The sequence below is a fragment of the Thermothielavioides terrestris genome, chromosome 3 (assembly GCF_000226115.1).
Source record: "Thermothielavioides terrestris NRRL 8126 chromosome 3, complete sequence".
Classification (NCBI taxonomy): domain Eukaryota; kingdom Fungi; phylum Ascomycota; class Sordariomycetes; order Sordariales; family Chaetomiaceae; genus Thermothielavioides; species Thermothielavioides terrestris.
The window spans coordinates 3,264,717-3,290,894 of NC_016459.1; the positions used below are offsets into that span (position 1 = coordinate 3,264,717).

Consider the following 26,178-nt stretch of genomic DNA (forward strand, 5'->3'; position numbering starts at 1 on the left):
TTGATCTCTGTTTCTCGCTGCTATCCATTGCCGCCGCAGTTCCATCTTGCTCTATCTGCGTTGCCAGCAACGGGCCCGGGGGGTTGTTACCGCGACCCCATCCCCCCTTGTCGCCGCTCGCATACCCATACACCATGGCCCGTCACCTGTTAACCGCCATATGGAGACACCCTCCAGCGGCGGCCAGCTTAGCCGCCCAATCTCAAACAGACGCCATCCCGAAACCCGCCAGCCACTAGCAGAGGCCGCTGGCCGCTCCATGAGGTCATTCAGATACACATTCTTAGTTTCATCAAGCAAGCCCGTCTTTGCAGCTATACCCTCGTTTCAGATAGCTACCCCGGTCTTGCTCGCTCCACTGCGGCCTTCCCTTGCGCAGATCTTGGCCTGCCAACGCGGGACTTCATCTCGTTGCTCCTTGGCCGGGTCTCCTCCACCGACAGCCTGCAGATACTATAAGTCGACCGCCTCTCCGTCTCCTTCAGGCCGGCCTCTAGCCAGTCTCTCAGTCCTCCAGCCCCTCGACCCGCCTCAATCGCGACCCGTTCGCCGTTTCTTTCCTCTTTCCTCTGTTTCCTTTCCTAGATTTCCTTGCTCTCTCTCTCCGTTCGCTTTCCTCGTCGTTTACTGGTTGTCCGGTCCGTCGTTTCGTTTGATACGAAACTTTTCCTCCCGCTTGATCGCACACCTTGCCCCCAGCCTTGAAGCAAGGCCTCACTGGACACCGCAACAGTCCAGCTAATCATCCTTGAACACACCCGGTCATCCCGGACAACTTGCTCGCGCCCGCCGGCCCGAGGCCTTCTCAAGAGCCGTGCACCGACCGAACCGCCCCTGTCCCTATCATGCCCGACCTGTCCCGAACACCAAGTCACCAGCAGTACCAACAATCCATTCCGGTGACTCTCGCCCCGACCGTCTCCACCATGTCTTACTACCAGAACCCCCGCCAGCTGTCCGGCTTCTACGGCGACCTCTCCACAGCCGGCCCAAGCGGGCTATCGATGGCCGGCTACGACCCTTACGCCGTGAATGCAGTGCCTCCGCTCCAGATCCCGACAGCCGGCACGGCGATGGGCGGACCCGTGGGAGGGCCTCTCCCGACTCAGCACCGGGCCTCATCCGGCGCTTGGAACCAAGAAGATGACCGGACGCTCTTGGCGCTGCGCGCAATGGGCAAGAACTGGAACCAGATCCAGCGGGAAGCCTTCCCGGGCAAGACGGGCAACGCCTGCCGCAAGAGGCACGAGCGGTTGATGGAACGCCGCGGCCAAAACGACTTTGACACCCGCAAGCTCGAGAGGTTATGCAAGGAGTACATGAGCATGCGTAAGGAGATCTGGCAGCCTCTGGCCACGCGGTGCGGCGAGAAGTGGAATGTTGTCGAGGTGCAGGTATGTCCTTTCCGGCCCCGTCCCCATCACCCCCATCACCCCACCATCCCCACGCCGACCCTAACATACATTCCTCCTTCCAGTGCATGTCCAACGGCCTCAAAAACATCCAATCCCATGCCCGCGCATATGCTCGTCGCGAGCGTCTCGAGTCGGGACAGCCGCTGACCGGCTACGACGACCCCGATGGCGCTCTGGGCTGCCTCACGCCCGTCGACGACGTGGACGTCGCGGACCAGTCCTACAGCTCCCCCGAGACGGGCGGCTCGACGACCGGGCCCCACTCCACCCCCGGCGGCAGCTCCGGCTCGGCCGGCTCTGCGGGCTCGCACGCCGCCACCTTTGCGAACCTGCACCACCCCCACCACCAGCACCACTCGCAGGCCGCTGCGACCTACCAGAGCTACGGCGGCTACGGCCACCAGCAGCAGCACCACGGCCACGGGTACAGCAACAGCGTCTCGAGCACAGGCACCGCGGGCGGCTACGCGACTGCCCCGCAGCAGACCGCGGGCGGGAGCCAGGGGACCAGCCCATACCTCGGCCACGGCGGGCGACTGCCGAGCGTCGGAGACATGGGCATCGATGCGATCATAAACCGGGGCCAAGGCAACTAAGTGTCTGTTTCGTTTGGCTTCTTCCATCTTGCATGGCGTTGGTGTTTTTTCTTTTCTTTTTTCTTTGGCATTTATTCTCTTCACTATCCTTAATTACCATTTCTTTTGTCTTGGGATTGGGAGCATCACTACCATGACATGCCATGAGGGGCGCGGAGATCACGGGATTTGCCTAAGGGTTGAGCAAAGGCGAAGAACGGCGTTGTGGGTGCTTGTACACGGTGGCTTATCTCTGTCTGGGAGGCACGGCGCTGGCGGCAGACTGGTGTTTTGGTGTGCTTCATGTGTTCCATTTCCCCCGTTTTTGGATCGGGGCGTGGGTTATTAACGGCATGGCCTGGTTGAAACAGAACCGGCTTCGCGCCGCCGCAGAGTATCTCAATTCTCTGTTTGACCATTTCCTTTTTTGGCTCTCTCCATCTCTCTCTCTCTTCCGTACTCCGTCACTCTCTGGTTCGGTGTCACACTGGCTCATAGCGGGTTTCCTTTGTTGCTCTACTTCGTCCTCCGTACGTGCATTGCCTATAGACATGGGATGGGGGGTTGGTGCGGCGACGGGTAATGGACTGATCATCATCATCATCATTGTCAATTTCCGTCAAGTCATTCCTTGTTTTTCCTCTGTCTGAAGCATGGCTTTACTTGGTATTGTTAAACAGGGTCAGCATAAACATCGGTTTCATCGAAATAAGGTGGCTGCGGCTCATCGATGCGAGACTCGGGCACAGCGGCACTGGTTGTTGGTAGGAGGTGGGCGGGGGGCGTATGGGACTTTGCTTCCACGCGACGGTGACGGTGGCACGGGATCATAAGGTTGTTTTGGGTTCTGATCAGGATGCGGACATGAGCCGCACTGCGGCGCCGGTCGGATGGATTCAGCGATGGAGCTTGTTCTGTGCTGGGAGTAGTGTAAGACCGATCTGAGATAATAAGACGCGGAGTAATCCATATCCCGATCAGTTGGACTCAGCCCCCAACCAACGCCCTGCGACATCTTCGAGCGAGCGAAAGGAGCTGGTGACCATACACGGTGAGGCAAGCGATGGCTGCGGTGTCAAGCTGTGCATTATGGTAACTCGTATTGCTCCACAAGGTCTCTCTGTCCCATCCACAAACCCACTGGTCTGGGTCTGGACACCATCCGCGGTGTGGTTCGCGCAGGGGGGCAGCAGTTACACAGCCAAGACCAAGTATCTCTGTAGGCAGCCTCCGCGGCGGGATCGAGTTCGCTTCACAGCCAGGTCCGAGAGACTGGGTCGTACGCGGGTGCAGTCGTTCAGTCGGGCTCAGCTTATCAGGGAGAGCGCGTGGGAGATTGCCCCATCGAACCAACAACGCCAAGCCACCCGGGCGGTGAGGCAGGCCAAGCCGGATCCGGCGCTGACAACATCCCACAGGTAACTCACAGCAGTCACGTAATCCGAGTGGATAAAGACAAGTGAAGCCCCGAGATGGTCTATACAAAATACAAGAAAATCGTGACGACTACAGGAAAGTCTCTAAGTAGTATTCCGTACATTGTTTGATGTACACCGGCCGGAATCTCGGCCGGAAAAAAATTCAGCTTCGGCCGGCGCCGCCGGAGGGTCCCACAGCGCCGACCCCGGATGCCGAGCCGGCTTCCTCCACCCACTCGGCATCATCATCGTCGTCATCGTACTCGTCCTCCTCGTCCGGCGCGCCGGCCACGCTCCGCCACACCCTGCTCCACATGCCCTTCTTCTGCGCAAGCGCCAGCACCAAGACAACAGGCAGATGCCACACGCTGGCCCAGAACAAGCCGCGCGCGCTGCCCTTGTGGCCCTCGTAGCGCCAGAACTTGACGGCCTCGCGGATCAGCCACAGGTTGACGGGCAGGCTGGTGGCGGCAAAGCTCCATTCGGTGACGCCGGCGGCGCACAGGCCGACGCACAGGGGGACGAAGGCGAGGCTGTAGCGGAGCGCGACGCGGGCGTTGCGGGCCGGGTTGATCCAGCAGAGCATGCGCAGGCCCGCGGCGCGGTACTCGTCGCGGACGCCCCACGAGAGCGGCATGAAGTGGGGGAACTGCCAGGCGAACAGCAGGCCAGCGAACAGCCAGCCGCCGAGGCTGGAGCCGTCGGCGGCGAAGAGCAGCTCGCGCCAGGTGCCGTCCGCGGTGGCGCTCTCGCCGGCGGCCGCGGCCCAGCCCATCAGCGGCGGGATGCCGCCGACGACGGCGCCGACCCAGGTGTTGACGGCCGAGACGCGCTTGAGCGGCGTGTAGGCGCCGGCGTAGAGCGCGATGTTGGCGGCGCCGAGGAACGCCACGGTCGGGTTGACGCCCAGGTACAGCGCGGCGGTGCCGGCGGCGGCGCAGCCGGCGGCGAAGAGCACGGCGGCGCGCGTGGACAAAAGGCGGCGCACGAGCGGGCGCGCGCGCGTGCGGCTCATCTTGGCGTCGGTGTCGGGCTCGTAGAGCATGTTGAGGGCGTTGGCGGCGGCGGAGCAGAGGGCCGTGCCGGTCGTGAGGAAGAGGAGGGTCAGCGGCGAGAGCGAGGGGATGGTGTCGGCTGCGGAGGCGAGAGCCGGGGCGGAGAGAAAGGCGGGCACGGGGTACATGGCGTAGGGCACCATAGCGGAGAGGACGACCAGGACGGTGAGGCGCGGCTTGGAGAGGGAGAGGAGTGCGGAGAGCTTGCGGCGGAGGGAGTCGGCCGGGGCGCGGGCGGCATCGTCGGCCAGGCGGGATGAGGCGTCAGGAGGGAGGGAGGTGGCCATCGAGTTGGTGGGTGGTGGGGTTGCACTGGCCGCGGCATTTCGTCGTGCGGCCTGCCGACGGCGGTGCGGGAGGAGGGTCTTGTCGGCGGGGATCTCAGTGGAGGCGGCGGCTGCGGCCGGTTGAGCATCTGTGGTCGGGGCCGAGCTGCTGGCGGCCGGGAAGGCAGCTGCAGAGGAGCCCTTCGAGCGAGCGAGAAGGGCGTTGGAGAGGAAGTAGCCGGCCCTAAACCGTTGTTGTGGCAAGGTGGGCGCGGCAGCTCGGGGGCCAGCTCCGGGGGCAGCTCCGGGGGCAGCGGCTTGTCGCAAAGCCGACTGGGAGAAGAACCGCGCGGGCCTCGCGGGCCTCGCGGGCCTCAGCGACAACTGCCTGGCCTGGCGCACGGCGCGTTGCGCGCATTGTGGGCACTGCGAGCACACCTTCTCAAAAACACCTGGCCGCAATCGAAATGCTAGTATCGGCGGCCGCATCGTAGCTCAGCGGCCGGGCGGCATCGCCATCGCCGTTTGTCAAATTGGTTTTGCGTCCAGTGTTCGTCGCAGCGAAGCGCAACCAAGTCCCGCAGATCCTTGGTCCCCAAATTTTGGGTGTGGCAGCTCTTCGTGGCTGCCGCTGTGGCTGAGGCGGGGCCAAATATCACCCCATTGTTGCGACGGGCTGTCAGTAACCTCGTCAGAGTGGGGTGATGCAGCTACTTGCAATTCACGCCCCACTTCAGCTCCAAAACCCGCCAGCGCAGGGCGTCTCCAGCTCTGTCCCAGTTGGGATCATAACAACAAACAACCAGGAAACGGCTCGCATTCACGTTACACAGCATGAATGGCAAGGTCACCACGTGCGCGTGCCTCGATCTGCGGCCGACCGCACTCCTCCAGCCGCCTGCCCCGGGGAGTGCACGGAGCATCGACAACGGCGTCTACGCGGCCAATTGGCCTCGCCGCTGCACGGCAACATCGGTCTTTCCGACACGCATATTGCAGGGGTTCGCATTGTTAGTGGTATCAAGTCAACAACTCCCGGGTTTCACCGCCCGCGCGCGCTGTTGTCCAAAAAGGGCACCGAGTTTCGCCGCATTTGGCCAAACCCAGATGCTTGCTCCCTGTGTTTGCTCCTTCGTGTCGAGGTTCCTTGGGAATCTGAAGACCGCGCGGCTGCTGTCGTGTTTGACCTCTGTTGCACCGTTGCAGGGGGTTTGCCCCAGGCGGCTGCTGGAGTTGGCCAGACTGGTCTGGTCAGTGGGCTCCCGATGCGGCCTACTCTTCGCGCCAACCAGACCGTACCGTTGGGGCGGGACGGTGATGCCGTCGACAAGTCGCGGCGGCCAATGCGCTTCGCTCGGTGTGAAGGAGTGTGCACAATGAGTCCCCCGCCGATGCCGTGTTCCGGAAGGAACTTTCGCGCATTAGCTTGGACTGCTGAAGCGGGAGGAGGTTGAACCCCTCTCTTGAATATTCCCTTCCTTTTCACTCTCCCCCTCGAGGCCCTGGAGCCAGCAATGTGATGTCCAGGTCCACGGGGCAAGTTCCGGCACTTGTATGCACATACGGCCCCACAACATGCCCGCTAGTTAAGCTAACTCTTCCCGGCTGTCCAATAAGCCGGGAAGCCCCGCCCAGCCCGCCATGTTGCTGCAAGACGACATCATCAGAGTCTCCGCTTTGTTTCCTACAGTGCTACGTAGCTGGAGATCATGTTTGTTGACTCCGCTTGGACATCATACAAGGGGAACTCTCCGCATAGTCCTAGCAGTTCTCACACTTCGCTCCGTCCGCTTGAATGATGGCGACCCTTCTTGACGCGTTGCGCCAGTTAAGCGTAGTGGACTGTGACACTCTTGATGCAGAAGGCAAGCCAGCCACTCTAGGCGCGAGTTTTGGCGGCACATGCAAATTGACGTCCAATAGTTGCCGCCAAGTTCGGTCCTTTCTCCGACTGCACCTCAAACCAAGTCCGTCCAAACCGACCCGTGACGATGGAAGGGGAGAGAGAGGGGGGAAATCAGCTGGAGCTAATGTGCCACGGGCGAGCTCATTAGGCCATCGCCTTCGCCGAGCTAAGCAAGATCGACAGCGATGGGAAGCCGCTGTACCAAGAGTTGATTGTCGAGTCCCTCCAGGTAGCACACTGGCTGTTTGGCAAGCAGACGGAAGCAACGCTGGAGGAGCTGGCGGTCGAGCTGATGGTAAGCATGCGACACCGCCCAAACGCCGTGCCGAGTCGCTGACAGCCTGAGTATCCGTAGATGGTTGGCCTCTCGCTCCGGATGGCACCTCACACGACTGGGTACCTGCATGTGCAGACCAACCCCAAGCTGGCGTACTCTGCACAAAAGACCATCAAGAACGCCGAGAGTAAGCCCGAGAAGGGGGACCATCCTGTGTTGCGCGCGGGATAGGCTCACATCCTCAAGGAATTGTCTCCCACCTCAGGCAGCTCGCTCCCGCCTTCGACACCAGCCGTGTTTGCGTCAAGATCCCAGCAACCTGGGAAGGCCTCCAAGCATGTCGCGAGCTTGAGAAGAAGGGCATCGCTACGCTTGCCACAATCCTCTTCAGCTTGGAGCAGACCGCCCTTGCGGCCGACGCTGGATGCCGGTACATCGCTCCCTACGTCAACGAGCTGCGTGTGCACTTTGACCCAAGGTACGGTTCAGAATCACGAGAGGCGCACGACAACAGCGCATCAAGGTTCGCTTCCCCAAGCTAACGCAAGCCCTCCCTGGCGGCGCAGCTACGTCGACACCGCGCCGTCCGTCGCCTTCTGCGGCGCCGCACAGCAGTACCTGGACTCGCGGGTGGACAACCGAACACAGGTCCTCGCCGCTTCCCTGACATCCATTGAGCAGGTCATGCAGCTCGCCGGCATCCGCCACATCACTATCTCGCCGCCGCTGCTGGCCACGCTGGCGGCCAGTCCCGCAGCCGACTGGCCAGGCGCGGCGAGCATTGGGGACGTTATCAAGAATGTTGCCGCAGCCGCTGCTGCGCCTGAGCGCCAGGCCCAGCTCGAGGCACTGGTGAACGACGAGAGTGGGTGGAGGATGGCGTTCACGAGGGCCGGTGCGGGAGCTGCGGAGACGAAGCTGGTCCAGGCGCTCAATATCTTCGTCGATATGCAGGAGAAGCTGGAGGAGATCGTGCGCAGGGCGGATGTCGCGATGCGGGCCGACTCTACGTGAGGATGGGCCGCCGGTTACTGAGTAACAGCCAACAGGGTCAAGACTGGCCCCAGGTTTGGATAGTCTGTCTAAGGTAAGGTACTTAGGGCGCTACTACGCAGCAGTCCAATAGCCTTTACACCAACTGTCGCGAATTGTTATCCGCCCAGTGCGCCAAGTTCAGCAGCAAAAATACTTTGCCATGCGGCCGAGGAAGGGAGTGCAAACACCTCCTAAGCCACGGACTTCCTCTTCCGGAAACAATCCAGCTCCCCTCCTTTCCTTTTCCATCAACCAGATCGCGCATTTGTTTGCATGCAGTTGACTTGTCTTTGTTTCCTCACCCCGGAATGGCTCTCAATCCCGAACTTGGGAGCTATGAACAAAGAACAAAGCATAGTGGGCGGAGCTAGGACTGGAATGCCCTGCATCAATTGAGACCTTTGTCTACCATGTCGGATATGTTTACCTCGCACCTCGCCGACGGAGCTCTCTTGTCCTCTTGTGACTTTTCCATAATCTTTTTGTGGATTGTCTCGAACTCAAGTTGAACCTCAGCCTAGCATTGGCATCAGGGGTTCACCACATCACCAACACAGCACCGCTACCTCAACACACCCCTAAAACCCACAGACCCAAAACGACACAATGTTCCTCTGGCGCCGCGCGCAAGACGCTTCTTCCAAGCGCAAACTCACTTCCAACCCGCCGCAAGACCAACCCCCCTCCCCAAGGAAGCGCCGCCGAGTCCAATTCCCTTCCTCCTCACCCTCTTCACCCTCCTCCTCCTCACCCTCCTCCTCCTCCTCACCCTCCTCCCCCCTCGCGCACCCCCTCCCCCCCTCAAAACGGTGGAACCCATCCATCTCACCATCCTCAGCCGAATTCACCGCCGTGAGGCAGGCCTTCACCCGCCTGCTGCGCGACCCGCGCCAGACGGTCGAGGCGATCCTGGCCGCCCACTTCTCGCGCCACGAGCGCGACCTGCTGCAGGCGGTCGACGACGACGACGACCACCGCGACCTCCGCGACCAGCGGCTGGGGCGGCGGGGGCGGCAGCAGGCGCGGTGGCTGCTAGCAAAGATGCAGGAGGAGAACGCGGCGCGGTACGCGGAGCTGCTGCGCACCGCGCGCTTTCGGGACGTGCTGCGCGGCGGTGGTGGGAACGGCGAGGGGGACGCGGGAGGGGTGCTGGCGGTGAAGTTGGCTATGGCGTGGTTTGGGTTGCCGGTGGCGCCGATTGGGCGGGGATTGGGGTGGGTGGAAGGGCGGATGGGGTTCGGCGGGTGGGGGGATGGGAGTGGGAGCGAGGATGAGGAGGACGAGAGCGGTGATGAGAAGGAGAGGGAGGGGCAGGCGCTGAGGTTTTTGAATGGGTATTCTGGGGAGAGGGCGTATGGGAGGGACGTTGGCTTGCGAAGTACGTTGTTGCTGTTGTTGCCTGTCTTGTCTTGCCTAGTGGTTTGGGGGAGAGAGAGCTGGGCGGTGAGCTGACTGACTGACTGGTTGAGCAGGGCCAGATCCAATACTGGAGACGTACTTTGTCAAGCCTACTCGGCGGGCACGGCTCGGCAAGAGGACGTCCTGGGGAGGCACTGCTTCGTTGAGTCTGAGAGGCGGCGAGGCTGCCAGCCAGGAGGAGGACGATGCCCCGCCGGCCTCAGGGGCGAGTTCTCCTCCTGTGGAGGACGAGTCAACTCCCCAACCAGGCCAACTCAGACTCCGCGGCGGCGGCCCTTTCGATGACTCCACCGACGACAACTCCGGGCTGGATGATGAGGGAGACACTGGCAAGAACCCATCTCGCTGGTCATCCGAAGACGACTTCACCAAGTCTCTCTACACGCCCCTGGGCGGCATCTCCTCCGGCACAGAAAAACAATGGGTGCCCCTATACGGATACCAAGGCGTCGTCTGGTTCCGGCTTGACCTGCTCTACACGTTTGTCGACGCCGTCGACCGGCTGCTAGGCCTGGACAACAGAGCAGGGGTGACCTACAGCCTGTACCTACTGGACAAGGAGAAAAGCTACACATCCCAGGCCGAACGCGACGCCTTCCTCAGCGACCTGAACGGCAACGGGCTCACCATCTGGCCCAGCGGCGCCGGCGACTACAGCCACGACCAGCTGGCCTGGGAGTGGGTGCTCGACCGGCTAGGAGTGGTGGAGGAAGGCAAAGAGCCGGAGTACCACCGCAAAGCTCTCTTCGTTGCCGGGCCGGCAGACCCTGTCCCCTGGACGTGGCAGCCTCGTCCTTCCCACCGTGTCCTGAAGCTCGTCCTCGACTGGGCCAACGCGCCCGAGATGAACCGTCCGGATGTGGCGTATATTCGCATGCCCGAGAACCCGAAGGATGTTGTCTACACGAACCAGTTCGGTCCTTGGATGGCCCAAGTCTGCCGTGTGCTCGCCGCCGGCCGGATCCCAGGACGGCCCGGATACCCGGCCATTCCGGATGCCTGGTTCACCGTCGAGAGCAAAGATCGAGAATCCAGCGCCGTCGGCACATACGGCGGGCTAGCCTTCCTCCCGCAGCTCTGGGCCTCCATCATTGCCCACTGGCAGAAGGATAAATCCACGCCAGTTACGCTCGTGGCCAGAACACCCCGGACCATCAGCGACCGCTGGCATCTGTTTCTCCCCGGTCTCGCTCATCCATATGAGAAGCAATACATCCTGCATAGCGAAGTGGACGACGTCAAAACCGTGCGGCGCAGGATCGTCAGTCTGCTGAAGAACTCCATGTCCAGCGACAGCTACCGAAGGATCCGGTCGCTGGAAGTGCATGTGCCCGGTGCCGGCTTCTTCATCGTCTCGGAAGCAGCGCCCGAGCTGGTCGTTTCGATGACCGCCGACGACCCGGATTCCGCGTTTCAGCCGGTTGTGGACCGCCTGGTCCACTGGAAGCGCTGGCTGGAAGCAATGCCAGGGGTTCCGCCCGTCTCCAACGGGCTGGGCTTGTTCCCGCAGTTCATTGCCCTTCGTCCCGTCTTTGACGAATACACCATCTGCGACGGCGACGAGACCGCGGAGCCCCTGACGTGGGATCCTGACGCCACGAGCGTGTCGCAATTTCGACGGTTGGTGGCGAGGGTGTGGACAGCGAACGCGAGCAGTCGTCGGAATGTACCCACGAGATCCTGGATTGCCATCACCCAGGGCCGGCCGAGGAAGGCTGCCAGCAAGAAGGGTAGTGCCGACGTGGCGGGGAACAAGCCCAGACTGCTCGTGGGGCCAAGCACCACAGACACAGAGTGGTACGCGATCCGGAGCATGATCGTCGAACCCGACGTGTTTGTCTCTCCGGTGGCCGAGACAAATCTTCCGAGTAAGCCCAAGTAGCCTTAAAGGGTGCCTCTAATGTGCTAACGCCTGCTAGGATTCGGTGACTCGATAACCGGACAGCCATTTGGCTACCGCGACATCTACGATACCCCCCGTGCGCTGCTGTATCAGGCACTCGAGAAGGACCAGTTCCCGTCATCCGCGCGTCACTTCGACTGGCAGCTCTGGGGCGAAGACGTAACTCCCCAGCTGAAGACGGTGCGGCCGTGGGAGGAGCAGCCAGAGTCTCTGTCGGCATTCTACGAGCACGACGAGTTCCCCTTGAAACCACCGCCCGGGACCAGACAGGTGTCTGCGTACCGGGACGCTCACGAAACGGGGGAGCCGCGGAACCGCCCCGTGGAGAGGACTGCCGGGTTCCAAGTTGTGACCGACGTCGAGAGGGGCCAGCGCCTGCGCGAGTACAGCTACGCTCACCCGCTCGACGTCCAGATGCACACGTCGATCCCGATCAACGCGCCGCCAGTCGACGCACTCCTCAACCTCAGGCAAGACAGCGTGCCGGTCGTTTCGCTGTCAGTCTTGACCCCGACCGAGGTCCGGCGCCTGCAGCGAGACTACCATGACATGCGTAACCTGGTCTTGTCCAGGACTGAGCGGTGCCCGTACGCCGATTGTGACGCCATGTACCCGGCGAACCAGCCGTCGGCGATGCAGCAGCATCTCCAAGAGAAGCACGTGGCGGAGAAGTGCAACTTCTGCGACGAGCCGTTGTTCCAGCATTGGCCCCCCGAGCAGCGCTACCAGCACTACGTCGTCAACCACGCGGGCATACTGAGGTCGCTGGAAACCCGGTTAGCCGACAGCGAGGTCGACATCTCGGATGAGGGTCGCACAGACCGCAGGCGCGAGGCGCGCTGGAACTTCTGCGCTCGCTGCGGGCGGGATCACTCGGTCCTCGACGCACCGGCGGACCGGACACACCACGACAACGTCTGCTATCCCGGCGTGGAAGATCTGGAGCCGGACTGGTTGGCATGTGTCGTTTGTGGCGAACACAGGCCCCGGGAACTCCATGGCGAGTCCGGCGCGGGTGAGGAGCATGTCCACCGGGAGGTCACAGAAGGCTCAGATGAGCCGCCTTACTGCGAGAAGTGCGCCCTTCCGCTCGGGTTGTTTTCGGCGGGGTACCGCGTCAAGCACCGGCACTTCTGCAAGGGCCATGGGCGTGACAGTGCAAAGTACTGCCCTTGGTGCGGTGTCCAGCTCGACCGGGAGATCGACGCACGCCTGATACATATCGAACTGTGTCCTAACAAGCGGACCGCAGGGGACGAGGGCCCCATTAACACGGCAAACTGGAGATATTTCGGCCCTGCGCCCAGCCAAGCCGGCGCGGCTGCTCCCTTGCCCCGAGACCGTGCACAACAGGCTTCAAGACGCAAAAGACAGAGGCCTAGTGGGGAAGAAGCAGACTTACCTGCCAGCAAGAGGACAAAGAAGTCAGCATCATCTCCCACATCCAGCATGGACCAATGACGCCCACTGACCTGCTCATAGATCCAAGGCATCTCCGGCGGCCGAAAGCACCAAACCCGCTTCCAGCGAACGCAGACGCTCACGCACCTCCACCTCCACCAGCACCACCACCTCGTCGGCGCCGAGCAGCACCCACTCGGCCCGCTCCTCCGAGTCCTGGCGGCCACCTCGGGAACGGCCAGCAGCAACAGCAGCAGCGGCACCAGCACCAGCACCCGCACCCCCACCTCCAGCAGCGGCAGGGGCAGCGGCTCCCCCACCAGCCAAGCCAGCCAGGAAGCCGAAGGCCAAAGCCTCAGCCAAAGCCAAACCCACCCCCCCGGCAAAGCCCAAACAGCCAGCCGCCGCCGCCGCCGCCGCCGCCACACCTGCACCCCGCAGCGCCAAACCCGCCCGCAAACAACCGCCCACCATCCCGCCCAGCTCGCGCGTAACCCGGTCGGCGGCGGCAGCACGCTCATCAACCGCCTCCTCCTCCGCATCCGCACCCCAGGCCGCCGCCGCCGCCACCACCACCACCACCCCCACCACCATCACTGCCATCATCACCAACGACACCACCACCACCACCACCAACAACAACAACGACGTTGAGACCGCCGCCACCACCACCAGCGAGATTCCAGCTCATCACACCGCGAAAGCCGCACGCACCGTGACGTACGCGGAGCCTCTGGTCCGGGACGCATCACCAGCGTCACCAGCGTCACCAGCGGTGGGGGTGGGCGGACTGAGGCGGGGCCAGAGACGGCTGGCGCCCGCTATTCGGGCTCGAGCGAGGCCGGAGCACGTGCGCGCGCGTGCATGATGGAAGGCGGGGGACGGGACGGGACGGGAGGCGGGCGCGCGCGGGGGGAAGGGAAGTAGTTAGCTAGCGAGTGAGTGGGCGGGAATGGCGTTATTCTAGTGTAAAGGTGCTGAGGACATGTTAAGTGCTGAGGCTCTCCTGTTGTGTTGTTTTTGGACGGTTTGGGAGTAGTTGTAAGTGGGTGGGCCGGGGAGGTCAAACGGGGAGTGTGGGGGTTGTGCATGGCGGACGGGAGCGGTTCTGGCTAAGATATATGTCGTGTAACTCTGCTGGGGAAGTTGGGGGCCTTTTTTGGAGTCGACGTTTCTGTTTGGGTTGCAGGTGGCTTGTGATTTCGCTGCAGGCTTATGGTCTTCGTGATTTCCGTCCCGTATTTCGCCATCGCGCGGGATCCCGCGAGTGAGTCGGGAAGAAAGGCTGTTTCCTTCCTCTTTTCCATCTTGGTGTGACTTTGTCGTTCAGTTCGCCTCGAAGCGGCTCGAGAGAAACGGCCAGTCGCCGGGCCGGCTCTCGGCGGGCGTCGGTGGTTGGCCGCCCTGGCGCCCTGGCGGCCCCACAGGGGGTCAGCCATGGCAATGGCAGGGGCAGTCAGCTGACCAATGGCGAGGGTTCCCGGCGTATGGGAACAGTTCCCGCCTGCAGCTGGCCTGGACCCTGACGTAAAGGGATCCACTCCGATTGCCGTGACGGCAAGCGTCGGGCGACTCAGCGGCCCAAGAGCTCCTGCCAGTGCACCTCGAAGCTCCTTCCCCAACAGCTTGTTGTGGCAGCTGCCCTTTGAAGCCATGGCTCCCGTTCGCTTTTATTATCCTCGTTGCTCTGTGAGAGCTTTCCGATCCTGCGTGGACTCGGGAGATCTCACGAACGCTGGTTCTTCTGCGATCTGCCAAGAAGCCGCGCATCCCTGACCACCCCGGACACCGTGGCGCTGATATCCTGTCTCACAGTGCCGCGACGCGGTGCTGTACAACGTCAATCCTATCTATCCGGGCTGCCTATTTCCTTCTTCCCATCACGGGATCTGCCCGGCCGTCGGCCAAGTTCGAAGTCGCTTACTGAGACCCGAAGACGGCCGCGACAAATCGTAAGCTGCCACTGGATAGCCTTGGCCCGCTCGCGCTCCTGCTTACTGGTGCTTGTCTCCGGATCACAGCCCATCAATGGCTACGCGTGCCCCTTCACACTTCGCAACCAACCTGCTCCGGCAAATCGGCCGACGCGACGCCGCCGAGCTGACAATATGTCGGCGTTGCCGGCTTCGACCGCGCCGCATACACACAACTGCTCGTTTGGCTTCGAGAGACCCGGCTCCAATAACGCAACGTCCACTACCCCCGACTGTGGCGAGGACACGACTTCAACAAGCGCGAGTAGCTCCGCTAAGCTTGCTTGTCGGCGGTGGCCTACTCGCCTCCCTCCTGGCGTACAACCAACTCGGCGACGACAGACCAACTGCTACCACCACGCCCTTGACCGACGACCGAGATCCATCGCTCCCTCGCTTCCGCCTAGCCGAGATACGCAAGCATGACAGCTCATCTTCCCAACCATGGGTAACGTTCGAAGACAAAGTCTACGATATCACGGATTGGGTTCCAGCGCACCCCGGTGGTGACGTGATCCTCCGGGCGGCTGGCGCGGCCATCGAGCCTTACTGGAACATCTTCACCATCCACAAGTCGCAACATGTCCGGGACATTCTGGAACAGTACCTGATCGGGTACATCGACAAGGCTGACCTAGGCCCGGATGGCCTGCCAGCCGCCGAGACGATCGAAGACCCGTTCGTGGACGATCCGGTCCGAGACCCGCGGCTCATTACACACACCGCAAAACCACGGAATGCCGAGCCGCCCAACGAGGAGCTTGACCGCACGTTCCGCACGCCCAATGAGCTGTTCTACATACGCCACCACATGTGGGTGCCCGTAGTGGACGAATCGAAGGCGGACGAGCATGTTCTCACGGTTGAGTTGCCCGACGGAGAGACAAGGAAGTATACCCTGGGGGATCTGAAGCGGAGGTTTCCCATCCACAAGGTGACTGCCGTGCTGCAATGTAGCGGGAACCGGCGCAACGACATGACGCGGCACGCGGGCAAGACCAATGGGCTGCAATGGGGCGTCGGAGCCATCAGCAACGCGGAATGGGAGGGCGTCCGCCTTTCTGACATTCTCGCCGACGCCGGGCTCAAGGTTCTCGACCCCACGGTGCCAACGCGGAGCGCGGTCCCGTCCTCGACCAGCGACGATGCGCCAGATGCGAGCGCGCTGCATGTCCAGTTCACCGGGCTAGAAGCTTACGGCGCCTCGATCCCGCTCGCCAAGGCCCTCGATCCGCGCGGCGACGTGCTCTTGGCCTTTCGAATGAACGGCCAAACGCTCCCTCGCGATCACGGCTTTCCCCTGCGAGCCGTGGTCCCCGGCCATGTTGCCGCGCGCTCGGTCAAGTGGCTGAGCAAGATTGTCGTCTCGGACGAAGAAAGCACGAGCCAGTGGCAGCGGCGCGACTACAAGTCCTTCGGCCCCAACGAGGGCGCCAACCCGGACTGGGACCGCGCCCTCTCCATCCAAGAGATGCCCGTCACCAGTGCCATCACCGGCGTCTGGGTAGGCGATTGCGTACGACGAGGGCGCGTCCCCTGGATGGGCAGCAAAGAGATCGCCCACGCAACGTCTCAACAACCGGATCAAAGCAGCCGAATTCTCGACATGGCCGCCGTCCCTAAGAAGGTCGGCTTCACGCCCGAGTCCCGCACCTCCATCCCGCCAAGCAGCGCGGATACCCCCTGTCCCAGCGAAACGCCCGCCGAGCCCATCGCGCTGCAAGGGTACGCCTACTCCGGGGGCGGCCGCGCCATCGCCCGCGTCGACGTGTCCCTGGACGGCGGCAAGACGTGGGACCAAGCGGAGCTCGTCGACGACTGCGGCTCGGGCGACGGCAGCGGCGGCGGCGGGTGTTTCGGGAACAAGACATGGACGTGGAAACGCTGGCGGTACGTGGGCAAGCTGCCCGTCCTGTCCCTCCCCAACGACGACGACGGCGGTGCTGCCACCGCCAACGACGGCGGCGCCGCGGCGGATAAGGGCAGCGGGGGCGGCGGCGGCTGCCACGACCGGAGACGGCCCAAGCACTGCACCACCCTGGTGGTCAAGGCCACCGACGACGCGTACAACACCCAGCCCGAGAGCCACAGGGGCATATACAACGTGCGCGGCAACCTCGCGACCGCGTGGCACCGCGTCAAGATCTGCCCGCGGTGCACGGACAACGGCGACGGCAAGGGGCTGACCTGGTCCACCGGCGAGACGTACGGGTGCGGCTTTAGGAAGGAGGCCGAGGAGGTCCTGGAGGGGATGAGGAGGCAGGGGGCAACGCCCGGGAATGGGGCTGCCCCTGGGGTGGGTAAGCAGTGATTGAATGAGTTGTCGGGACGTTCTTAGTGGTCGGGGCGTTCTTTTTGGGACTACTTCAGCGATATGGTAAATCGGGCTTGGGGAAGGAAATTAGCGGGCGTTCAACGGTCGTTCAACGGTCTCTTAGCGCGTAACTCCTGGAGCTTCGTACGGTATTTATTCGAGTAATGTATGCAATTACCTTAATCTACAGCCCAGACCTGTGGCTTTGTGCGATACATGGTTCCCTCCAAGCGTCGCAGCACCCTGTGGTCGAACGGGTGGCGACAAAAGATGCAGACGGACAGCAGTGTGCCCCGCGATCCACCCCCAATCGTGCAAATTCCAAGCAACCAAGCGCGCCAACTGAGTCTTGCTGAATGCTGGGCGTACAACATCCGTTCCCCGCTGGTCCATATGCCTCGCTACGCGCGGCTCGGACACCATTCTTTCGTGTCACATCCCAGAGGCCCTCATCTCTCGTTATCCCGCCATCCCTCACTCATACAGTAAACAGTAATCGTAAACATCCCCAGCGACCGGATCCTCCCTGGCGGTCCGGACGGCTAGCTCACTTAGGCACCAGGAACCGATCGATATCCACCCGGTGGTAGTAGCTGATATGCCCCATGGACGTCCAGTACTGCGCCAGCCGGTCGTGCGAGATCAGCAACAGCTGCGAGTCGACGTAGGTATCTAGATAGATGCCCGCCCGCCCACGGCGGGCACGCAGGGCGTACCGTCAGCAAGCCGATCGCATTTGTCAAATCCCCACCTCTTCCCAGAGCCCCTCAGCCATGGCCAGGGCGTCAGGAAGGAAAAGGGGGAACAGCGAAGAGAAGGAGAGAAAAGAAAACTTACCGGACCTAAACCCGGTGTGCGCGACATGCCCCCGGCTCCTCACCACCCTGACGCCCGCGAACGGCTCCTCCGTCGCGACGCGCACCAGCCCGCCCCGGCCCAGGTCGTCCGCAACCCACGAGCACTCGCCGCGCGGCACGTTGGCGTCGCCCGTGAGCTTGATCGCCAGCAGCCTGCCGCGGTAAACGTCCGCGTCGTCGTGTGAGCTGCTGCTGCTGCGGCGGCGGCGGCGGCGGTGGCGGCGGCGGCTGCGGCGGGGTGCGTTCTGGTTCGCGTCCGGCTCGTCCTCGCCTTCGCCCTCCTCTTCCTCCGCTTCATCCTCCGGCGGCCGGGCGCCGTCTTCGGCCCCGTTCGCATCCCCGTCGTGTCCGTTGTCCCCGTTGTCGTCGTCGTCGTTGTCGTCGTCGTCATCGTCATCGTCATCGGGCTGGTGGATCCACAGGAACTCGCAGCCGTGCCCGCCGTAGTGGCCGACCCAGATGCCGCGGAACGGCCGGCGCGGCGTCGGCGTGTACAGCGCCGGGTGCAGCGTCGCGTACGTCGAGACCTCCTCGCCGATGTGCACAGGCCCGGGGGCCAGGAGCGGCGCCCAGATTTCCTCGCGCCGCACCGGCGGCAGTGGCGGCGCCGGCGCCGGCGCCGGTGGGTGGTGGTTTCCTCCGCCTGCCCCAGCCCCAGCCCCTGCGCCGTCGGGCGAGCCGAACTGGATGTACCCGTTGTGCAGCACGCGCATCTCGATCCACTTGCGGATGCGGAAGGCGCGGTCGCAGACCTCGCGCCGCGAGCGCGCCGCGTCGGTCGGCCGCAGGCACGCCGACGGCTGCAGGCCCGCGCCGAGCACGCGGTCCTCGGTCGGGATCGTGGGCGGCGGCCAGACGTGGCGGTACGGGAAGGAGGAGTTGGAGGCGAGGCGGGCCGAGGCCTCCGTGTCGGGCAGGCGCCGCGCGTGGATGAAGCTGTTCTGGAGGTGGCCGATGGTGCTTACGCGCATGGGGATCTCGGGCTGGAAGCTGTTGGCAGGCTGGGATGATGGTTCGGTTTGGGGTTGGGGCTGGCTGGTGGTGGTGCTGCTGCTGCTGCTCGAGCTGGTGGCGTCGGGAGCAGCGCCGTGTGTGTTAGGATAGCTTCCTTCCCGTCCGCGCAGTCGGAAAGTTATGACGGTGTCTTCGGCCTCGGCCACGTACGGATCGTTGTGGGGATCGGCTGGTAGACGGATTATGGGCATGTCGAGATGCAGCTTGACTTCGGGATCGAAGGCAAAGATGAGGACGTTGGGATCGGCCTGCCATGGCACGGCGGTGTCATCCCGGTTGTTAGCAACAAGCTGATAGGCTTCGATGCACCCTCGCCGCTGGTCGTAGCGGGCCACAATCAGGCGCCCGGGGAGCCCGGCGTCGGAGAACCAGATCTTGTACTTGGGGAGGAACCAGCGCGGGTCGTGGGCGCGGTACAGCTCGCGGAAGGAGGCGTAGGGATAAGAGGAGTGGACGGATTGCCCTGGAACGTTATCCTGCACGTGGGGCTGCCAGAGGTAATCGGCAATGGCTCGCACATACAGGGCCCGGCATGTCTCGGAGACGCGGGTCAGGTCGACGGGATTGAGATACTGGAGAATCCGGTCGATGAGCTCGGGCGGCAGTGCGACGAGGCGAGACGGCTCGGCATCTGGCAGCATACAGACAGAGTCAGAACCGGCTCGCAAAAGGAGATTGGGAGGTCGTCAACAACCTCTCGCCTTGCCCTTCCCTTTGCCCTTTTCCCCGACAGAGTCTGGGTCCCTCGCAGACGACATTTCGGCCATCATCGTAGTATTCATGCGGCTGCCTTGTGCATTGAGGTCGAAAGTGACGTCGGCGTGTAGCTGGCCGCTGTCAGACCCCGCTGGACCGGATGGGACCTGATGGGCCCCGTGGTTCTCTGCGATGGCTTATCGGGGTCAACGACCAGGTGCGTCATCGGTCAGGCATCTGCAACCGGTCCACGCAACCTTGATGTGGCTACCAACAGACGAATGCTTTAGAAGAGTGGTAGTGCTGAAGTGGTCGGTGGGCGACATGCTGCTGTGCAGGGTTTCAAGACATCATGGACGCGCTTGCCCGTGAGGTGGGGTGCTCGGCAGAGGTGATGGCCACTGGAAGCTCGGAGCTCGCAGTGCGGGGCCCGGGGACCCTTGCTGATCCCTCCCACAAAACCCCAAGCGTACGGCCCTTCCCGCCCAGAGCTAGTGGACGGTTTTCCGCAGTAAGGTCCACGGTAGGTTACCTAACTCATTCCCGTCAGGTCACAACTGAATGAAACGATGGCACCTGTGCCCCGGGCCGTGAGCTTGACCGCTGCACTTGCTAGTGTATCCGTATTGAAGAGTGTTTCACAAGCCTGCTGCGAGCCGCCGCGCCCCAACGCGATTCCCCTGTAGAACCGGTCCATGGCGTCATCGAGGATTGTGCCACGGCAAAATCGATAGGATCCCGTGGTCCGTAGACCTTTTCGGAGCGTCCAGAGAGTCTCCCTCTAGGGCGGTTCCAAACTGCCTCAGCTTTATCGGTACGGTCCTTCTCGAGTGGAAGAGGACTAGAAGCGAGGAGGGCGAAGTCTCTGTGAGGACCCTGGATCAGCCAAAGAAGTCAAACACTCAAAAAACCAAGTAGCGTGGAATGAGCGACGCAGATGGGGGGTGTGGCCTTGCAGGCCAATCTCTCTCTCTGTTTTACTTTAGGCCTGTTCACAGGCATGGCAGAAGCTGAGCTTCATTGTAACCCTCTTCTGTGTTACGCTATAACTAGGTACCTTAGACCTCCACGTACGATGCAATCCTCTGGCATTTTGCAAATATGTCTTGACGATGAATGATCCACCTTTCCAAGATATCCCCCCCTCCCCTCGTCACCACCCGTCACCACCGGCGCCAAACCACGCCGCCTCGTCCAACCCCCCAAGCATCCAACCCTCCGCATCAAGCCCCAAGTCATGAAAGACATCCTGAAAACACACCCCTCCTGCTCCTCCACCGCCCGCACCACCGCCACCAGCACCCGCCGCCACACCATTCTCCGCCGCCTGGCCTCCCAGCCCCTGCCCCTGCGCACCCTGCACCCCCGCAGCAGCGGCAGCAGGAGTAGCATCAGCAGCAGCAGCAGCAGCAGGCCGATGTATATCCGCGATCTTGCGCGCCATGCCCTCGAAGCTCGCGATGACATACCCGACGCAGGCGCTCAGATGGGCCTGCGCGCGCAGCAGCTCGAGGGCTCTGCCGAGGGCGTCGGCGGGTCCGCCCGCGGACGGGGCATTATTAATCGATGCCGCCACCGACGACGACGACGCCGACGCGGGAGAGGAGGAGGTGGCGGCGGCGGCGGTGGTGGTGGTGGAGGAGGAGGGGGAAACGGAGGGGAAGGCGTCCGGGCGCAGCATCGCGGCTAGCTGGTGCTGGCTGGCGACGATGAGGTGGAAGATGCGGTGCCACCAGGGGAGGGGCGGGCTGGTGGTGGTGGTGGTGTGAGCGTCGTAGAGCAGGTCGATCATGCGGCGGGAGCTTTCGACGCAGAGGACGGCGCAGTCGCGCAGGAGGTGCTGGTCTAGGGTTTGGGCGGGGTTGATGGGAGTCGGGGTGCGGGATGACGGGGACTGGGGCTGGGCGAGGCAGAACTGGGCCAGCATGGGGCGGAAGAGGAGGGTTCGGGCGTGGGCGAGTCTGGGAGGATGACGGGGCGTGTGTGAGTAGTTGATGGCACAACATTTTGAGTGCTAGTATGTGACGCTGCGGATGGACCGGGCAGCTTACCGGAGGTGAAGCATAAGTCGTTGGGCGCCGTCGGCTGGCTCGCTGCCGGCGGGGTCCGCGGGGGAGTCGAGACGCAGGGCAGGAGGAAGACGTTGTTCCCATTTCTTCAGGCATGAATCTAGCGTTATTGCAACGCTCACGTCCGCGGTTGCTCGCAATTGCGGCAGACCGAGGCTCTCGGCGAAGCGGCTGCTGGCGGGCACCTGCGACAGCATGATGCGGCTGGTGATCTCGTGAAGCTCCATCGTCTTTATGGTGTAACTGGCATCCATCCCCAGCCGGGGTCCGGCCAGCGTGACGTCGCGGTGTATCGAGTCGATTGTGGCGGCTGATGCAGCTAGCGGTACCGTTGTGGTCCGTCCGAGCATCCATGAGATCTCCCTAGTGACCGGTTAGCAGGGTACGACACAGAGGTTGTGCGGGAGTGTTCATCCCTGTCAAGGTATGCGCAGTACAGCCATAACTGCCTTCTCTTCCAAGCATCATCGCTAAGCGAGAGAGACGGAGAGGACGCAGGCTGGTGGAGGCCGAGACTCTGGGCTATGCGCACCGCGGATCCGAGGAGCATCCACAGCTTGAGAGGATTGTTCGTGCATTGCAAATATCGGCACATCAAAAGCAGGCATTGCACAAGCTCTGGGGATCCGGGTTCCCAAATGATGGTTTCGGGGCATAGCAGGGACCAGGCTCGACGGAAGAAGGTCCGGCTCGTCTCATCCCTCTCTTCCGCCGGCGTTGACTCGTCCAATTGCGTGGACAAAGCAAACACGGTGTTTAAAGTGGCGACGAAGATCCGTTCATCGATTTCTAGGTCGCTGCCCAGGTAAAGCGCTTGGTACGCATGAGTGAAGCGCTCTTGATCCAGGAGAGGCTCCAAGATCTGCATACGGCGCCAGTACCTATCCAAGAGACGGTCGCCCTGCTTTCGCGGGGGCAGAACGCTGTTTGCTGGGTCAGGGCGGGAAGTGGCTACGGAGTGGTCGAGAGAAAGCTGTCCAAACAGCGGAGAACTGATCATTGGAGTAGGGCAGGGCTTCTTGTTCGGGAACGGAAGGCCAAGCCTTGTGTCGATGGCCTTCTTGATTTCGGTGGCAAACCCCGATTCGCCCGGGTTGCCAGCGGCATAGACGGCGCCAGCTTCAGACTCCTCCGAGTTCGTGGACACCTGCGGGAGCCTCTTGGGTGATGCTGGGGCATGACTCTGCTTCCGAGGACGACCACCTGGCTGGGTGGAATATTGGCAGTGGACGCTTCCCGGGGTGTTCTTCCGGCATCGGTTGCATGCTTCATGAAGACCGTGTGTCAGCTGTCCATCACTTCAGCGGCTGGCCGTGTCTAAGCACCAACCTGGGCGAATCCCGTCGCACTTCAGCTTGCGGAGACGACAGGCGTCGCATGCCCGGGGGACCTTGTATCTCTTCACCCGGAATACCGGAGGGCTCGGATTTGAGGGAGCCGATGCCATATTCGCCGGTAGGCCGCTCTCCATGTTGACTTCTGGAGGCGCCCTCTCGTCTTCGCCAGTAATGTCGTGATCCGAGCCAAGCGTTCCGAGCTCTCGTGAGCCGATCTTCTGCGGTCGGCTTTTTGTTTGGGCCAGCAACCCAAGAGTTAGGCCAATCATGCACCGTCCCGAGGCTTAAGACCCACTACTGGCCGACTTGAGACACGAGAGCCGGGAGCGGGTGAATTTGAAACCTACACTAGGTACCTGGTAGCTAACGCGAACTACCGAAACTCAACGGAGAATCTTCTGGTTGTTCACTGCTGGATCCCGTTGGACTGTTACCGGCATGTGCAACAAGCAACGTCCTTGGCCTGAATTGGAACGATGCGCTCTTGACTTACTAAGCCTTCGGATATCAAGGGGACTTTGCACTTGCTTTCTGCAACCTGGAAGTACTTTGCTCACAATACATCCTCTACCCACAGCAACATGAAACAAATCTCCTAACCGTAGCTGCTGTTCAGCCTCAGAATACTGATCAGGCAGCACTAGTGATTAGTTGCACTGGCACCCGAAGTGCCGAGCCTAGGTATCCATACTCGTGGAGTCTCGGAGCACGTTTCCGGCTGCTCGGGGCGCGGCCGCGGTAGCGGAACGGCTCATCATTGGCCGTTCTCCTTGGCTGAACAAATCCCTCGACCATCGCCCTACTCCTAGCTCCAGCAAGCATACGGCACAAGGACTAATTGATGCACGAGCTGAAAGATTGACTTCGGACGTGGATTGTTCTAGAGTGATGACGCAACTTCAGAGAAGCAGGGTATTTAAGGGACATGCCGCTGCCAACCTGCTGGTAATGGTATGTACTTGATGTCCCTATAATACACACGAATCACTTCTACCACTGCGCGTCCTTTAATTTGCGAAGATTAACTGCTTGGCACCTCAAGCCCCCGTACTAGTTTCTTCTCGCCAGCTCCGTTTGCTCTCGGTAAACGGCAACCATGGCAGACTCCCAAAGCAGCGCTCCGCTCCCTGACCCCAACCGCTACATCACCGACACCAACGCCGAGGGCAAGGCCGTCTTCTCCTCGGCGGTCGAGGCGCCGGTGGGCGTGACCAAGGACCTCGGCGGCGCGCTGGCCCGGCTCAGCTACGTGACGCCGGGCCCGGCGCCAATCAACCTCAACGGCGGCGCGGACGTGCGCTCCTACGCCACCTCGCTGTCGGATGTGCCGCCGCTCGTCCCGCCCGGCGGCGGCACCATCGTGTGGTACATCGACACGCCGCCCAACACGTCGAGCCCGATGCACCGCACCGTCAGCTTCGACCTCGTCATCCAGATCGAGGGCGAGGTGGAGCTGCACCTCGACGGCGGCGAGAGTCGCCTGCTGCGGCCCGGCGACATGACGGTGCAGCGGTCGACCATGCACATGTGGCGGAATCCTCACCCGACCCGGTGGTCGCGCATGGTCGGCATCATGACGGAGTGCCAGCCCGTTGTGGTGAATGGCGAGACCCTGGGGACGTCTTTTCCTGCTCGTCAAGGTTAAGGGGAAGAGGACTTTGGGGGAAAACAAAAATTTGGCTCTGCTGCTGGGTACCGCGATGGATGTGTTGGAGACTTCAAAATCTTGCCAAATGTCCAGTGCAGCTGAAGATTTGGGCGCATTTATTGTGCATTTCCAGTTCAATGTGGGGGCAGTTCAGTGCGCAAACCTCGCTCGAATTAGTGATTGATCCAGCTAGACTCATCGTTCTGCCCCACTTCTTTCAAAGGGCCTATACACCACGTCCACGTAAAACAAGCTCCGTCCGGCTTCGACTACCAGTCTCCTCGCTATACCAACATTACTCGCCATCCTTCTTTCGCAAACGAGCGGAGGGACCGTTCCGTCGCCTCTGTTTCAGCGCAAGCGAAATAGATCTTCACTTGCTCAATGAGCAATGGGTTGCTCCTGAGCTCCTTGGGTTGTCTTCCGTTCAACCCGTGTCTTGTCTGCACAACGCCAACAAAGGTCGGGAGAGACATCGCCGAGACTAGCAGCAGACTGAACAACGAATCGGGAAAATTTGAGTATTCTTATTCTCCTTTAGGGCAGCTGATTCTGACGCGACACTTGCCCTCTCGCCAATCACGCCGTCGGGTCCAGCAAGCCGCCACGGCCCTAGGGTGTTGGTTGCTAGCAACATCGTCTCCGCCGGGGAATGCGTGTTGCCGAGGCCCAAGGGTTCCTGAGCAGGATGGCGTCCTTTCTCCCGTTCATTCAAGACATCTTGCCCATGATCCTCCCCGCATCCATCGCCGTGGCCAAGGCCGCCGACATCCTGCCCGCAGAGCCCCAACCCGGAGATGTAGAGACCCAGACATCAGGAGTCAGAGTCATCAGTAGAAATGCAATCGTCGACAAAACGGACAATATGTGCGCATCCGGTGAGTTAGTTAGATCCCGCCGGACCGAGATAAACCGCTCCTCGCTAATGAAACCGATCCCCGCTCCACAGTGCTCATCATAAAACCAAAGTCCTCGACATCAGTGCGCCATCACGGCGAGCAAGGTACGCCGCCCGCCTACTTCCCTTCCCGTCTCCGCAAACCGAGCTGCGGGATCCAAGCCAAGTGTCATCGCTTCAAGTCTAAAAGCCACCGAAGAAGCCATCCTCTACACAGTGTCGGGCAACGGGGCCCTGCTTTCACAGCCGAAAGACGACCACGAGGAGCCAGAGCGGCACGATCTCGGGCCCGGCGATTTCGCATTCATTCCCGCCTGGACGGAGCACCAGTTCGTGAACGACGCCGAGGTCGACTTGCACCTGGTGGTCATCCGTAGCGGCGGCCAACCGGTCGAGGTCAACTTGACCGACTGGGGCGGGCCTGAGGTGAGAGGGAAGTGAACTGAGGACAGGGTGGAGTAGTTCTCCTGGGACGGGGAGAGTGAGAGACCCTGGGTTTCGGACATGCACAGGCGACGAAAGCTGAGTTCGGCATTGATACTGATTTTAAAATGCAGATGCTGTTGTATGTACGAGAACAGTGGTACCCCAAAGACACGCGACCAGAGGTTCCCAATTTTCAGAACGCCAGCGCCCGCAAGCCGGATTCAACGAGCAATGCCTGATAAAGAGACGAGCATAACAATTTGTCCCCGTCCTGAA

The 26,178-nt window shown here is 61.9% G+C and overlaps 9 protein-coding genes across 9 annotated transcripts; 6 read left to right on the top strand and 3 right to left on the bottom strand.

Annotated features, from left to right (window-relative positions):
* Window positions 1–926: 926 nt before the first annotated feature.
* Window positions 927–2,011, top strand: THITE_2049642 (uncharacterized protein; the record flags this gene model as incomplete). Its single annotated transcript, XM_003654479.1, has 2 exons — window positions 927–1,394; window positions 1,478–2,011. The coding sequence occupies 2 exons, from the start codon at window positions 927–929 to the stop codon at window positions 2,009–2,011; spliced, it is 1,002 nt and encodes a 333-aa protein (XP_003654527.1).
* Window positions 2,012–3,391: 1,380 nt separating this feature from the next.
* THITE_2117623 (uncharacterized protein) lies at window positions 3,392–5,371 on the bottom strand. Its single transcript, XM_003654480.1, has one exon. It carries the CDS (start codon window positions 5,216–5,218, stop codon window positions 3,572–3,574), a length of 1,647 nt encoding a protein of 548 aa, XP_003654528.1. The 5' UTR covers window positions 5,219–5,371; the 3' UTR covers window positions 3,392–3,571.
* A 1,156-nt stretch (window positions 5,372–6,527) lies between these two features.
* On the top strand, window positions 6,528–7,926 carry THITE_2051797 (uncharacterized protein; the record flags this gene model as incomplete). The annotated part of the gene is made up of 6 exons (XM_003654481.1): window positions 6,528–6,618; window positions 6,653–6,696; window positions 6,784–6,930; window positions 6,991–7,099; window positions 7,159–7,390; window positions 7,479–7,926. The coding sequence occupies 6 exons, from the start codon at window positions 6,528–6,530 to the stop codon at window positions 7,924–7,926; spliced, it is 1,071 nt and encodes a 356-aa protein (XP_003654529.1).
* Window positions 7,927–8,988: 1,062 nt separating this feature from the next.
* On the top strand, window positions 8,989–13,538 carry THITE_2145404 (uncharacterized protein; the record flags this gene model as incomplete). Its single annotated transcript, XM_003654482.1, has 6 exons — window positions 8,989–9,161; window positions 9,207–9,325; window positions 9,420–11,234; window positions 11,286–11,929; window positions 12,058–12,061; window positions 12,916–13,538. 6 exons carry the CDS (start codon window positions 8,989–8,991, stop codon window positions 13,536–13,538), a joined length of 3,378 nt encoding a protein of 1,125 aa, XP_003654530.1.
* A 1,160-nt stretch (window positions 13,539–14,698) lies between these two features.
* THITE_52821 (uncharacterized protein) lies at window positions 14,699–16,954 on the top strand (the record flags this gene model as incomplete). Its single annotated transcript, XM_003654483.1, has 2 exons — window positions 14,699–15,505; window positions 16,034–16,954. 2 exons carry the CDS (start codon window positions 14,699–14,701, stop codon window positions 16,952–16,954), a joined length of 1,728 nt encoding a protein of 575 aa, XP_003654531.1.
* Window positions 16,955–17,097: 143 nt separating this feature from the next.
* Window positions 17,098–19,469, bottom strand: THITE_2079092 (uncharacterized protein; the record flags this gene model as incomplete). The annotated part of the gene is made up of 4 exons (XM_003654484.1): window positions 17,098–17,629; window positions 17,795–18,392; window positions 18,522–18,815; window positions 18,954–19,469. The coding sequence occupies 4 exons, from the start codon at window positions 19,467–19,469 to the stop codon at window positions 17,505–17,507; spliced, it is 1,533 nt and encodes a 510-aa protein (XP_003654532.1). The 3' UTR covers window positions 17,098–17,504.
* Window positions 19,470–20,677: 1,208 nt separating this feature from the next.
* Window positions 20,678–23,064, bottom strand: THITE_2089691 (uncharacterized protein; the record flags this gene model as incomplete). The annotated part of the gene is made up of 4 exons (XM_003654485.1): window positions 20,678–21,485; window positions 21,576–21,956; window positions 22,031–22,859; window positions 22,923–23,064. 4 exons carry the CDS (start codon window positions 23,062–23,064, stop codon window positions 20,678–20,680), a joined length of 2,160 nt encoding a protein of 719 aa, XP_003654533.1.
* Window positions 23,065–23,716: 652 nt separating this feature from the next.
* On the top strand, window positions 23,717–24,843 carry THITE_2117629 (uncharacterized protein). The gene is made up of 2 exons (XM_003654486.1): window positions 23,717–23,881; window positions 23,973–24,843. The coding sequence occupies exon 2, from the start codon at window positions 24,027–24,029 to the stop codon at window positions 24,573–24,575; it is 549 nt and encodes a 182-aa protein (XP_003654534.1). The 5' UTR covers window positions 23,717–23,881; window positions 23,973–24,026; the 3' UTR covers window positions 24,576–24,843.
* A 423-nt stretch (window positions 24,844–25,266) lies between these two features.
* THITE_51707 (uncharacterized protein) lies at window positions 25,267–25,917 on the top strand (the record flags this gene model as incomplete). The annotated part of the gene is made up of 3 exons (XM_003654487.1): window positions 25,267–25,456; window positions 25,561–25,581; window positions 25,694–25,917. The coding sequence occupies 3 exons, from the start codon at window positions 25,267–25,269 to the stop codon at window positions 25,915–25,917; spliced, it is 435 nt and encodes a 144-aa protein (XP_003654535.1).
* Between the last annotated feature and the right edge of the window lie 261 nt (window positions 25,918–26,178).